Source organism: Anomaloglossus baeobatrachus, chromosome 4, assembly GCF_048569485.1.
Source record: "Anomaloglossus baeobatrachus isolate aAnoBae1 chromosome 4, aAnoBae1.hap1, whole genome shotgun sequence".
In the NCBI taxonomy this organism is placed as follows: Eukaryota; Metazoa; Chordata; class Amphibia; order Anura; family Aromobatidae; genus Anomaloglossus; species Anomaloglossus baeobatrachus.
Genome location: NC_134356.1, coordinates 212,774,207 through 212,787,867, shown reverse-complemented (window position 1 = coordinate 212,787,867; position 13,661 = coordinate 212,774,207). Strand labels below are relative to the sequence as shown.

The following is a 13,661-nucleotide window of genomic DNA, read 5'->3' as shown; positions in this document are numbered from 1 at the left end:
TGACCAGTGTGAAAACTAAAAGATTACTAGTTTTGTTTTTTTATTAAAGATCATGAATTAAAAAAATAAAAGAAAAAAAATTGGTATTACCTATCATTGTAATCCTGTCTCTGATGATAAGGAAACTGCTGTAAACTCTTTCTGAAAGGACTGGAAATATGAGTCTAAAAAAGAGTGTTATGTGGGAAAAGTGCAAGATTATTATTATTTTTATTTTATTTTTTATTTTTTTTAAATAAAGAATACAATATGAAAAAAAAAAATGCCAAGTTTAAAAAAAAAAATACCATGTACCATAAAAATTTGATTTAAAGATGAAGTAATTTTCTGATGATAGCTTCCCTTTATCTGTAAATTGCATATTTGCATAGCTGGTGAGATAGTCCCATTGAGATTTTTGACTGTAAATTATGTGTGCGGCACGTAAGATTGTCAGGACACGAGTGCTGAATGTCTAAGGCACACAAAGTTGATGTCTCGCCTACAGAATGTCATTATAATAATAACGCTTCATGTCTCGCGGCTGTACTTTGATAAGAGACATTCCCAGAGAATAGCGCAGGTCCCTGGCTGATGGTGTTTATTGAACAGGCTGCAGGTTTACTGTGCATACTATGAATCACATAGACACCGGATTTGAAGGATGCAGAAAATGTACCGTGCAGGCTCTACATTTATAACGTCATGTTCCGGCTGTTGGATAATGATGCCTAGACATTAGGTTCAACATTAAGTTTGATGCCAGTTGACATGGGCTGCCGGCTACTTAAAAGCAATATTTTTCAGTATTTGCTAGCTGTCATTTGGTGCCCATAGGTTAAATGACATTATTACAATAATTGTCAGCTTTTCTGGAGTGTATGGCAGCACTACTTTTGTCTTTAACACTTTTCGTTTCTTTGCTTCTCTATTTTCGAGAAGCAATTAAATAGTTTGCTCTCGTAGGATCGTTTTTGTTTTCTACAATCTTTTGTATTCGCTGATCATTATGATGCAAATTGTTCAAATACACAAGTATAATGGACTTGGAAAGGCAGATCGGTGAAGGCATTGCAGAAAGTGGTGGAGGTCATATCAATGAAGTACAGTTACAGGAAACTCTATAACTAAAGGGTACATCATTAATTGTATATAAAAGTTAGGCATTGCTAGTTGTAATATATTGTAATATATGTCATGACCTTATTGCTTTCCCAAACTCCATGCTGCGGAGCCATATTACCTGATCAGCTTGTTCTCTTTCAGAAGCTCTTTTCAGTTGCTTCTTAGGAAGTTCTGTACACTGCATATGAGTGATCAGTGTATGGACTGCTGCTCTCCGGGTATGGTGGTGAGGGCCAAGGAGGCTCAAATAGGGCAAGTTTCCACTTAGCAAGGGCAAGTCCTTACACTGAATGTTTGCATGCAGTGTATTCATTCTCAGAGCGACCCACAGGAGAACGGTAAATCCAACTGAGGACCCCAGCCCATGTAGCCTCTTCCTTGGCAACCACAGAATTGTAAATCCAACTGACGGCCGCAGCCCCTGATGCCTCTACCTTGGCACCCATAGGAGAATGGTAAATCCAACTGGGGACCCCAGCCCCTTCTCCCACTCCCTTGGCACCCACAGGAGAACTGTAAATCCAACTTAAGATGTTAGCATCTGTGCTCTCTTCCCTGGCACCCACAGGAGAACGGTAAATCAAACTGAGGATCCCAGCCACTACATCATGTTCCTTGGTACCAAATGAGAACGGTAACTCTAACTGAGGACCCCAGCCCCTGTGGGCTCTTCCTTGGCACCCACAGAAGAATTGTAAATCCAATTGATGGCCACAGCCCCTGATGTCTCCACCTTGGCACTCGTAGGAGGATGGTAAATCCAACTGAGGACCCCAGCTCCTGTGTCCTCTTCCTTGGCACCCACAGAAGAATGGTAAATTCAAATGAAGGCCCAAGTCCCTGTGTCCTCTCCCTTGACACCCACAGAAGAACGGTAAATCTAACTGAGGGCCCCAGCCCCTGATGCCTCTTTTTGGCACCCATAGGAAAATGGTAAATCCAACCTACGACCCCAGCCCCTGATGCCTCTTTTTGGCACCCATAGGAAAATGGTAAGTCCAACGTAGGACCCCAGCCCCTGATGCCTCTTCTTGGCACCCATAGAATAATGGTAAATCCAACCTACGACCCCAGCCCCTGATGCCTCTTCTTCGCACCTATAGGAGAACGGTAAATCCAACCTAGGACTCCTCTTCTGGGTAATTAACAAATTATTTTGTCGATTCTCACTATAACTTTCTGGTCGATGAAAAACTGAAGCTTCCAGTATGCCCTGACAGTTGTAGTCTTCCCCAGTTGAAACCTTCATTAACTCTTCAATGACTTGCATTTTTTTTGCACTTTAGTTTTTTCCTTCCCTTGTTCCCAGAGCCATAACTTTTGAACTCTTTCATTAACATATCCATATGGGGGTATGTGTTTTGTAGGATGAGTTCTTAAATGGCGCCATTCAGTTGACTAAATAATGTGTTTTTTATACCATCCACTCTGTGGTAAAAGTGACCTGATAATGTGATTTTCCAAGTCAGTTCAATGTCATCTATACCAATTTTTTAAAGTTTTGTTTTTTTTTAGTAGTTAAAAAAAAATCTGAATCTCCTAAAGACATATCTGTTTCTCCTCTCATTTCCTGAGATTCTGTGTGGGGTTGTTTTTTTTTGAACACTGAGGTGACATTTTTATTAATTCCATTTTGGGCAACATATAACATTTTGATTACCTTTTGTTGTATGTTTTTTGAGGGAGGGGGATAATGCATTAAGAGAAATAAGTCAACTCTTTTATGTTTGTTTGTTTTTTCAGTGTTTAAAGCATAGTTTACATAATTTGATTTTTGATGGAAAAAGGGCCAATATTTTCCACATTGTCCAGGGAAAAGAAAACATACATATGTGTTGAAATCAATAGGAGAGGCATGTGCATATAAAACACATATGTATAAAACTAATACCAATGTCATTAGTGTTTTACATCAGGGTGCCATCAGTGTCTCATCCCTGTGCCATTCATGTGCCATCCATGTCCCATTGGTGTGCCATCAATGTGTCATCCCTGTGCCATTCATGTGCCATCCGTGTCCAATCAGTGTGCCATCAATGTGTCATCCCTGTGCCATTCATGTGCCATCCGTGTCCCATCAGTGTGCCATCAATGTGTCATCCCTGTGCCATTCATGTGCCATCCGTGTCCCATCAGTGTGTCATCAATGTGTCATCCCTGTGCCATTTATATGCCACCAGTGTACCATCAGAGTGTCATCCCTGTGCTATCCATATGCCATCAGTGTGACATCTATGTGCCATTCTTGTGCCATCACTGTGTCATCTCTGTGCCATCTATATACCATCGGTGTGTCATCCCGATGCCATCAGTGTGGCATGAGTGTTTCATCCCTGTGACATTCATGTGCCATCTGTGTGCCATCGGTGTGCCATTAGGGAGTCATCCCTATGCCACCTGTGTGCCATCAGTGTGTCATCCCTGTTCCATTCATGTGCTATCAGTGTGTCATCCCTGTGCCATCCATATGCCATCAGTGTGTCAACCATGTGCCATCAGTATGTCATCCCTGTTCCACTCATGTCCCATACCTGTGCCATCAGTGTGCAATTAGCGTGTCATCCCTGGGCTATCCATGTGCCTTCAGTGTGTCATCCCGATGCCATCAGTGTGGCATGAGTGTGTCATCCCTGTGCCATTCATGTGCCATCTGTGTTCCATCGGTGTGCCATTAGGGTGTCATCCCTATGCCACCTGTGTGCCATCAGTGTGCTATCCCTGTGCCATCCATATGCCATCAGTGTGTCATCCCTGTGCCATCCATATGCCAACAGTGTGGCAACCATGTGCCATCAGTATGTCATCCCTGTTCCATTCATGTCACATACCTGTGCCATCAGTGTGCAATTAGCGTGTCATCCCTGGGCTATCCATGTGCCTTCAGTGTGTCATCCCAGTGCCATCAGTGTGTCATCCTGGTGCCATCAGTGTGTCATCCCAGTGCCATCAGTGTGTCATCCCGGTGCCATCAGTGTGTCATCCCGGTGCCATCAGTGTGTCATTCAAGTGTCATCAGTGTGTCAACCATGTGCCATCAGTATGTCATCCCTGTTCCATTCATGTCCCATACCTGTACCATCAGTGTGCAATTAGCGTGTCATCCCTGGGCTATCCATGTGCCTTCAGTGTGTCATCCCAGTGCCATCAGTGTGTCATCCCCATGCCATCAGTGTTCCATTCACATTTTTTCGGTATGGTTAAGAAATAAAGATTATAAAGCTTCTCCTATACTTTGAATGTTAAATACGTACAGCACAAGAATGGCACACTGATTATACACTTATGCCGTCCATGTGCTGTATGTGTTTTCACTGACCCATATACTTGTGTTGGCACTTGTCAACTGTGTTGCCAAAAAAAAACGGACTTGTCTCTTTGTGGTTCCCATGGACACACAGTCCATGTGAGAGCAGCACTGTAGGGTATAATGGGCATGTCGGAACCAGGGATTCCCAGCTGGTCTCAACGGCCATGCTGAACTCATTGTGCCTGCCCTCCACGGATCGCAGACGTATAATGGGTATGTGTGGTTGTCCATGAAAACAATAGGTGCCACGTGTACCGGAAACATGGACATGTGAAGGGGGTCTAAGGCACAGACGTGGCAGGTCTTCTGTGCCCTGAGCGAAGCACTCCCTCTGTATACTCTGAATTCTACATTATGATTTTTGAAAATGTGTTTCCTAAATTTGATAACTTCATTAATTTTACTAATCATTTAAAAAAAGCTGTCATGTAAGGGCACATGGATAATAATAGTATTTTTTATGACAGTGAAACAATATTCATGTAGTTTTCTGCAGTTTTTCTTATTTACGGTCTTCTCTCTGTCAGTTTGTCCTGAGCTCAGCGCCCCAAAAATCCAAGCACAATTATTTAATTTGCCTATTTCTAAAGAACCAACACCGAATTCTTACTAGAGTTCTGGATGAGCTTCCCGAGTGCTCCCAGGTTCAATACCATGACCAAATGGCGGCCTCTGCAGATTCCCAATTGTCTCATAGATGTCACAGAAGTTAAATAGATTATACAATGAAAAAATATAGTACTCTCTATTGATCTATGATATGAGGGGATCTAATACTAAAGACACTCACAGTCTTTCTGCTGCATGTAATATGAGCATGCAATAAGACGGTTGACGTTGTGTCTTATCGGTGTTGCCTATTTCAGTGAGTGCAGAGATTCTAAACAGCTACAAACAGCACAAAAGCCATGGATAGAATGAAATGTCTAATATAGAAAGAGACAATTTATATTACTATGGTTGTTATTTTTTCATTCATTAATGGCACAAAATATGTGAACTGCAGGTATGCTTTAAGTTTTACAAACAGAAAATTTGGGCATGCTGTGTATTTTAGATTTTTCCCAATCTAATATGTATGGAGGCTGTCAAACACTCTGACCATCTGCTCCCAAGTTTATGTAGAGAAGACATGTTTCTGTCTGCCGGGAGGAAGACTGGAGATTACGTAGAACATGGTGTCCTGTCATGTTAGAGCGCAGAAGCTGAGGAGATAGAAATTGTGTTTACAGTTGTACTAAAAAGATGGAGAATTTATTGATTAACTGAAGAATTTTGGTCTTACCTTAAAATATAATAAACTAGGCAAGACGTAATCTTCTGGGTATCTTCCAAGATGCAAATCTTTGTTTTACAGACCCGTGTTGAACAGATCTGCAGTACAGCTGTCATAGACTGTTTGTGTCGGCATGTGTCTTCCATTTTATAGCAAGGCATTTGGAGCAGATTCTGTATGTCTTAGTGATAAAAAAATATATATTGTGGCTTCCTCCGAGAGTCTAAGTATATCAACCTATGTAGACCAATAAGAAAAAATTCCAGGAAAAACAATCACTTGTGCTGTCCATTTGTATGAAGTTGTGAAAAATATGTTTATCCATTTCATAATTAAAGAGGTGGTTCACTACTCTGCAGTAGTAACCACATCCCTGTAAAGCTGATATGGAAGGCTTTTTCTAAATACCTTGATCAGCCAATTCTGCCTGTGAGCGGTCTACTTGAGGACCCCTCATCCCCATCATGTGACCCCCAGGCTCCGTGACCTCTGGTATCTGGTGAAGTCACATCAGCTTCCAGTTGACCTGAAATCACTGAGGCCGGCCCCAGTCTTCCTGAGTGACTGGGCTGTGGGTGGAGTTTCACCGCTCTTCACAGTCCAGCATGCTCCTGCTTGTGGCGCTTTGCAGTGAAGGAGAGCGTGCGGGCAATACCAGGCTGTGATGCTGGGCTGTGATGAGCGGTGAAACACCGCCCACAGCCCAGTCACTCGCGGAGATTGGGGTAGGTTGCAGTGATGTCAGGTCAACTGGAAGTTGATATGACATCACCGGATCCCAGAGGTCACGGAACCCGGGGGTGACTTCATAGCGATGAGTGGTCCTCAATAGCGCCACTCACAGGCAGAATTGGCTGATCAAGGTATTTAGAAAAAGCCTTTCCTATCAGTTTTACAGGGATGAATCTGAGCAATTGATCAGTAATATGCCACTTCCATCGCATACACAGATGACTTTTAGGCTGTGTGCCCACCATGAATATTTAGTGCGTTTTTTTATACTGTGTTTTTCACTGCATTAAAGAAGGGTCATCTAAACCTACATTCCCATTGTGAACTTTTGATGTTGCACAATTTCTGCACCTATTATGTCAACTAGATCAGTTGTGTTTTTTACATTCGTCTTTGTGTACATTTTTTTATGCATTATTGCATTTTTGAAGATGTGTTTTTTTATCTGTTGTTAGTGGGTCATATTGTAAATACAGATGTTTTAATAATTATTAATTATTAGTTATTATTATTATTTATTAGATTTAAATTAGATGCAGGTAAAAAAAACAAGTGTGTTTTTAGTTTGTTTCCGCTAAGGAAATGCATAAAAAAAATGCATGTAACCTGAGCCTAAGTACAGTTGTGCTCAAAAGTTTACATACCCAGGCAGATTTTTTGCTTTCTTGGCCTTTTTTCAGAAAATATGAATGATAACACAAAATCTTTTTTTCCACTCATGGTTAGGGGTTGGGTAAAGCCATTTATTGTCAAACTACTGTTGTCTAGTTTTAAATCATAATAACAACCAAAAACATCCAAATGACCCTGATCAAAAGTTCATATACTCTGGTGATTTTGGCCTGATAACATGCTCAGAAGTTGACACAAATGGGTTTGAATGGCTAATAAAGGTAACATCCTCACCTGTGACCTGTTTGATTGTAATCAGTGCGTGTGAATAAAAGATGAGTGAGTTTCTGGGACCCAGACGGACTCTTGCATCTTTCATCCAGCCACAGACGATTCCGGATTGTGAGTCATGGGTAAAGCAAAAGAATTGTCAATGGATCTACGGTAAAAGATAGTTGAACTGTATAAAACAGGAAAGGGATACAAAAAGATATCCAAGGAATTGATAATGCCAGTCAGCAGTGTTCAAACTGTGATTAACAAATGGAAAATCAGGGACCCTGTAAAAACCAAACTACGATCAGGTAGACTAACAAAAATTTTGGCCACAACTGCAAGGAAAATTGTTCGGGATGCAAAGAAAAGCCCACAAATAACATCAGCTAAAATACAGAACTCGCTGAAAACTGGCAGTGGGGCTGTTTTGAGATGCACAATAAGAAGGCACTTGAAGAAAAATGGGTTGCATGCTTGAGTCGCCAGAAGAAAGCCATTACTGTGCAAATGCCACAAAGTATCTTGCCTACAATACACCAAACAGCAGAGAGACAAGCCTATAAACTTCTGGAAAAGGTAATTTGGAGTGATGAGACTTAAATCAAACTTTTTGGCCACAACCATAAACGTTACATTTGAAGAGGTGTCAACAAGGCCTATGATGAAAGGAACACCATTCCTATTGTAAAGTGCAGAGGTGGAACGCTGATGATGTGGAGATGTGTGAGCTACAAAGGCATAGGAAACTTGGTCACAGTTGAAGGAAAGATGAACGCAACACATTATTAGTAAATACTGGAGGCAAAGTTGCACTCATCAGCCCGGAAGCTGATCATGGGACATACATGGATATTCCAATATGACACCGATCCAAAACACAAGGCCAAGTTGACATGTTATTGGCTACAGCAGAACAAAGTGAAGGTTCTGGAGTGGCCATCTCAGTCTCCTGACCTCAATATCATTGAGCCACTCTGGAGAGAACTGAAGCGCGACGTTCATGCAATAAAGCCCAGGAATTTACAGGAACTGGAGGCTTTTTGCCAAGAAGAATGGCTAGCTTTATTATCTGAGAAAATAAAGAACCTCATCCACAACTACCACAAAATACTTCAAGCTATCCTTGATGTTAGAGGGGGCAATACACAGTATAAAGAACTGGTGTATGTGAACTTTTGATCAGAGTCATTTTGATGTTTTTGGATGTTATTATGATTTAAAAAGAGAAAACACAGTAGGTTGACAATAAATGGCTTCACCCAACCACTAACCATGAGTGGAAAAAAAGATTTTGTGTTATCATTCATATTCTCTGAAAAAAGACAAGAAAGCAAAAAATCTGCCAGGGTATGTAAATGTTTGAGTACAACTGTATATCAATAAAGTTTTATCAAAGCCAAATACCAGAAAGTATCAAAAACAAGCAGCTTTATTTAAACCATGACACACCAACAAGAGACAAAAAACAGCATCAAAAAAGCAAATTAAAACACTTGTAAAGATGCACTAACAATAGTCGAAAACCCACCAAAATGGCCTTAGAATACTAAATGGTGTCTTGATCCATTTCTAAGTATATACTTGCTTTTCACAGGATGTCTTGCAGCTTGACGGGGGAAGCCCATCGCACATGTATTACTGCCACCTGGAGTCCCACAACTGTTACCTATTCACGGAGCAGCTGGGACGCTTCGCCCTAGTGGGAGAGTCTCTCAGCATGTCGGCCACAAAGCGCCTAAAGCTGCTGCTCTTTGCCCCCACCGCCTGTACGAGCCTGGAATACAGCCTGAGAGTATACTGCATCCCTGACACACAAGATGCCATGAAGGTGAGTGAAAGGGGAAAGCCACACATAAACCACAGCTATTAAAGCCGGGATGTGGTTCACTGACTGTAACGACAGGAGTCTGTTGATTATGGTGCACATAAAATATGATGTAATACTATAATTCATTACTTGCTCCATTGAGGGAGATTGTCTACCTAAGTGCTTAGAAGAATTATGCGAGGGTTGTAGGCATTAGGGAAGCAAAGTCAAAGCATTGGCCTTGTTAAAAAAACGGAAAATAATTAAACTTTGGTAACGTACTGTATATTGTCCAGACTCCGTCATTGGTGTAGCATGTAGTAAACCCTTTTACTGAAGATAGAAAGAACATACGCTCTCAACATTAAACATACAACACCAAGAAGGAGAAGTGGTGAAGATATGGAAATGACAGGATTAATAGATATGTTAATGTCTTTCCATGTTTATACACTTCTCAACATTGAAATTACAACACCCATAAGGAAAAGTGATAGAATTATGAAAATCACAGAATCTATAGACATGTTAATGATATGCAAATGCTGAAAAAATTAAACTGCGGGTTATTAGCGTTTTTTCACTTGACGGGTTCCCTTTAATGGTTGTCTGAGGAACGTTCTGCCATGCTGAATGCAATCGGCTCTCATACTCAATACTAGACAAATCGAGATGTTTTGCAAGTGTTGCTACATTTTTTCATCATTTGCACATAGTTAATATGTCTATGGACCTTGTGAATTTCTTAAGTCTATGACTTTTCCTTTTAGGTGGTGCAGTTTCAATGTTGAAGAGTGCATAATCATGAAGAGACATTATGTATGTATTATAACTAGGGATGAAGGAGCATTACCATGCTCAGATGCTCAGTACTCATAATTTCTAGCGATGAGTGAGCACTACCATGCTCAGTACTTGTAATTTGCAGTGATGAGTGAGCCCTACCATGCTCGGGTGCTTGGTACTCGTAAATTCTAGTGGTGAGTGAGCACTACCATGCTCGAGTGCTCAGTACTCGTAACATATAGTGATGAGGGAGAACTACCATGGTCAGGTCCTCGGTACTCATAACTACTATTGATGAGTGAGAACTACCATGCTCAGGTGCTCGGTACTCGGAATTTTTAGTGATGAGTGAGCACTACCATGCTCTTGTGCTGGGTACTCTTAATTAACAGTCGGTCACTCGGATTGGCGAGACTCTAGTACCCGAGTATAAATGGAAGTCAATGGGGGACACAAGCATAGTTTTGGGAAATCTTCAGAAAAATGTTTGAGTTCACCTTTTATTTCCATTATACTTAGTAGACGAGTCATACCTATCTGAGCGCCCAATTGCTTGTTAAGAGTACTGAGCACCAGAGCATGGTAGTGCTCACTCATCACTAAAAATTCCAAGTACTGAGCACCGGATCATGGTAGTGTTCGCTCATCAATAAACATTATGAGTACCGAGCATGGTAGTGCTTGCTAATCACTAGAAATTATGAGTACTGAGCACCCGAGCATGGTAGTGCTTGCTGATCACTAAAAATTACGAGTACCGAGCACCCGAGCATGGTAGTGCCCACTCATCACTAGAAGTTACAAGTTCTGAGCACCCGAGCATGGTAGTGCTTTTTGATCACTAGTTATAAATCTTTCAAGTTCTGTTCTAATATTTGTATAGGAATTGATTGCCTGGATGACATGCTGCTATGTTTCTATATTTTTGTTGTTGTAGGGTCTCCTATGATAATATAATCATTTTTGTATGACAATACATATATGAATTCTTGCTTTCATAGACCAAGCATTGACTAAACCATCATCTAGCAACAAAATTGTAGCTGGGATTTAATTTTGGATTTTAGAAGTAGAGCAAAAGTGTGCACATTATCGATCTGATGCCCTTTAACTAAGACAACCATGTCATTTGAAATAGATCTCTCTGTGTCATACTTTTTATTTGCCCTTTAATCAGGGGTAAAAAAACAGTTTACACAATTGTGTGGGAATTGTATCTAAAGCATTGTGTTTTGAAAATAACCCTAACAATTAAATTAATGAAACTCCATGGCCTTAATGGAGATGTAACAGTGCCCATTCATACCAAGGTCTGCCTATCCCCTGTGCCATTCAAATTAGTGCTCTCTACTTCTGTAGCAGAAAAGGCACCAGGTCCGGGGTTTGTCTTTTTTCCTATACACCATGAAGAGGCCATTTTTTCCAGTCTTGAAAGCAAATATATATAGATATACAAAGTAAAGTGTCCTTCAATAAAAACAGGAAAATGGTAAACTCCTTGAATTAAAGCCTTGGGAATAATCCTTACAATTTCAGTGGTACTGTGCTGCTTTTCATTGTTTATGAATGTTGTAAGATACCACTTATCGCAGAAGCTCAGTTACATCTGTCTATCAGGATGTGCATTGTTGGCCTCTTCAGGGAGTTTACACTTGAACTTTGTTTCTCATCAACTCAAGATTGTTCATCAGCTGGGTAAGAAAAGCAGCTGTGCCCAAACAGGCATTTGTACCCTCGAGGATGGTAGCCAGACTCCTCTGTAGGGTCACTCACCCTCCACACACACTGGAAGCTTGCAAATAAACAGATGTAAGCACCACATAATATATCTAGCTATGTATGATGGATGCAAATTGCCGGTATAGACAAAGAGCTAGGTGCATATAGCTGTGCGGCTACCGGACCAGTTTCTTCATATGCATTAATCATGTACTGCATGTTTTATCTCTATAATTGTGTGTGTTTTTCCCATAGGAGGTCATACAGCTGGAGAAACAACAGGGGGGGCAGATGTTAGATGAGCCGCGGATCTTACATTTTAAGGATAGTTATCACAATCTACGCCTTTCTGTGCATGACATGCACAGCACCATGTGGAAGAGCAAACTCTTGGCCAGCTACCAGGTATACTCGGTGTCCTGCTATGCATCAGAATCGGTTCAAGTCTTTTCACTTCTCTGTCCAGGTTTTCCAGCTAATGAATTGATTCTTAAAAGGATTTGACCAGTTTAAAATGATATGGGAAATTTTACTCACTCTCACCAATCTTCCTTTCTGGTATTTACGCAACTAATTGGTCTCTTCTTCCTGACCTGTCCTCAATACAGTAAAAATGGGTAGAAATGCCCACTCACAGTGGTGACCCGCCTTAGACAGTAATTGGCTTAGCTATTTTTAACAAGTTTCTCATCATCTGAAAAAAAATATTTTTAGATTCTATGGATTTGTCACATACAAATATATTGTACGGGTTTTTTTAGAAAATGTGTAACAGACATCCATACCTGACATTTGGCTTCTGCAACAGATTGGCCAGCGGACCTTCTCCCAATTTAGTCCCTAGCAAGCCGGTCTGGAAAAACCATAATCATCAATTGTGTTTTTTTCCAGAAGAAGAAGCCAGTGTAGGCTCAAAACGTCCTTACAACACTTATCAAAATAGTAACACAGCTCAGCCACTCTCTGCTGTTCCTAAAGATCCACCTCCAGTGGTCGAAGCCTGGAGAATAGAAATAACCCTTTACATAACATGTCTGCATTCTGCAAATATCACTGACATGATAGATTATATTTTAGTACCAGGTGCTGAGGTTTGGTCACAGATCTGCTCCAATGTGATAGTGTCTTGAGATTGGCCAACCTCCACTAGACATATCTTCACGACATGTCCTATTATTAAGGTTGTAGAGAAGAATGAATCTAGCAATTGTTATCATGCAATTCAAATAATATATCTCTCATTAGGCCATAATTAGGATTAGGTATACCAATGTGATCAAAATAGGATTGCTTATCCTGTCGTAACGATTGTTCGTCTCTATACAGGAAATTCCATTTTATCATATCTGGAATGGAGTGCATGGGAATCTTCACTGTACTTTCACGTTGGAGCGCTTCAGTCTCAGCACATGTGACCTCTCCTGCAGGGTTTGGATATGGCAAGTGGAAGGAGATGGTCAGAGTTTTAACATCAATATGAACCTAAATAAGGTAAATAAGGTGAGTATAGTCACTTTGTATAATTGGAACCTATGATACTTTATTTCATGTAAAAGTAAAAAAAAAAAAATAATAAAAAACAGCCACGAAGATAGCAAAAACAGGTTCATTCTCTTTTGCCAGTTCATTATACAGTCAACGTCAATGACCAACGTAATAGTGTGCCAAAAAGTAGAGTAGGCTTCACTTGGGGTTCACCTGATCCAAACTCTGTGGCCCCAAAAGTACAAGGCCAAGTGTAAAATCCAGATCCAGAACATTGTAGCCCCTCAATAATACTGATAGTTTACAGTCCAGGTGTCAAAACTCCCAGCAATCACAGAATGAGGAGCCATACAAAACATACATCTTCCATGTTTTTTCCTTAAACTAGCAGTCCTTCATGGACAAGAAGAAAAAAAAATGTTTAACTGCTTAAACATTGAATGACATGAGAGTCAATACTAGAATTTACATGAAAATGATTTAACAAGCATAGTTGTCACCATGGTGTCACTGTACGGAGTCATTTGTTCAATTGGGTGTCCATGGTACCATTTTAG

General features: G+C 40.6%; 1 protein-coding gene across 4 annotated transcripts in view; it reads left to right on the top strand.

Annotated features, from left to right (window-relative positions):
- Positions 1-13,661, top strand: part of UNC5A (unc-5 netrin receptor A) — a 648,839-nt gene that overhangs the window by 586,987 nt on the left and 48,191 nt on the right. For 2 of the 4 annotated variants that reach the window (XM_075344652.1, XM_075344653.1), the window contains exons 12-14: positions 8,902-9,135; positions 11,875-12,024; positions 12,946-13,110. In XM_075344652.1, coding sequence (XP_075200767.1) covers positions 8,902-9,135; positions 11,875-12,024; positions 12,946-13,110 — 549 coding nt within the window. Of the gene's footprint in view, positions 1-8,901; positions 9,136-11,874; positions 12,025-12,945; positions 13,120-13,661 lie in introns of all 4 variants that reach the window. The other 2 variants (XM_075344651.1, XM_075344650.1) reach the window with 1 other exon arrangement.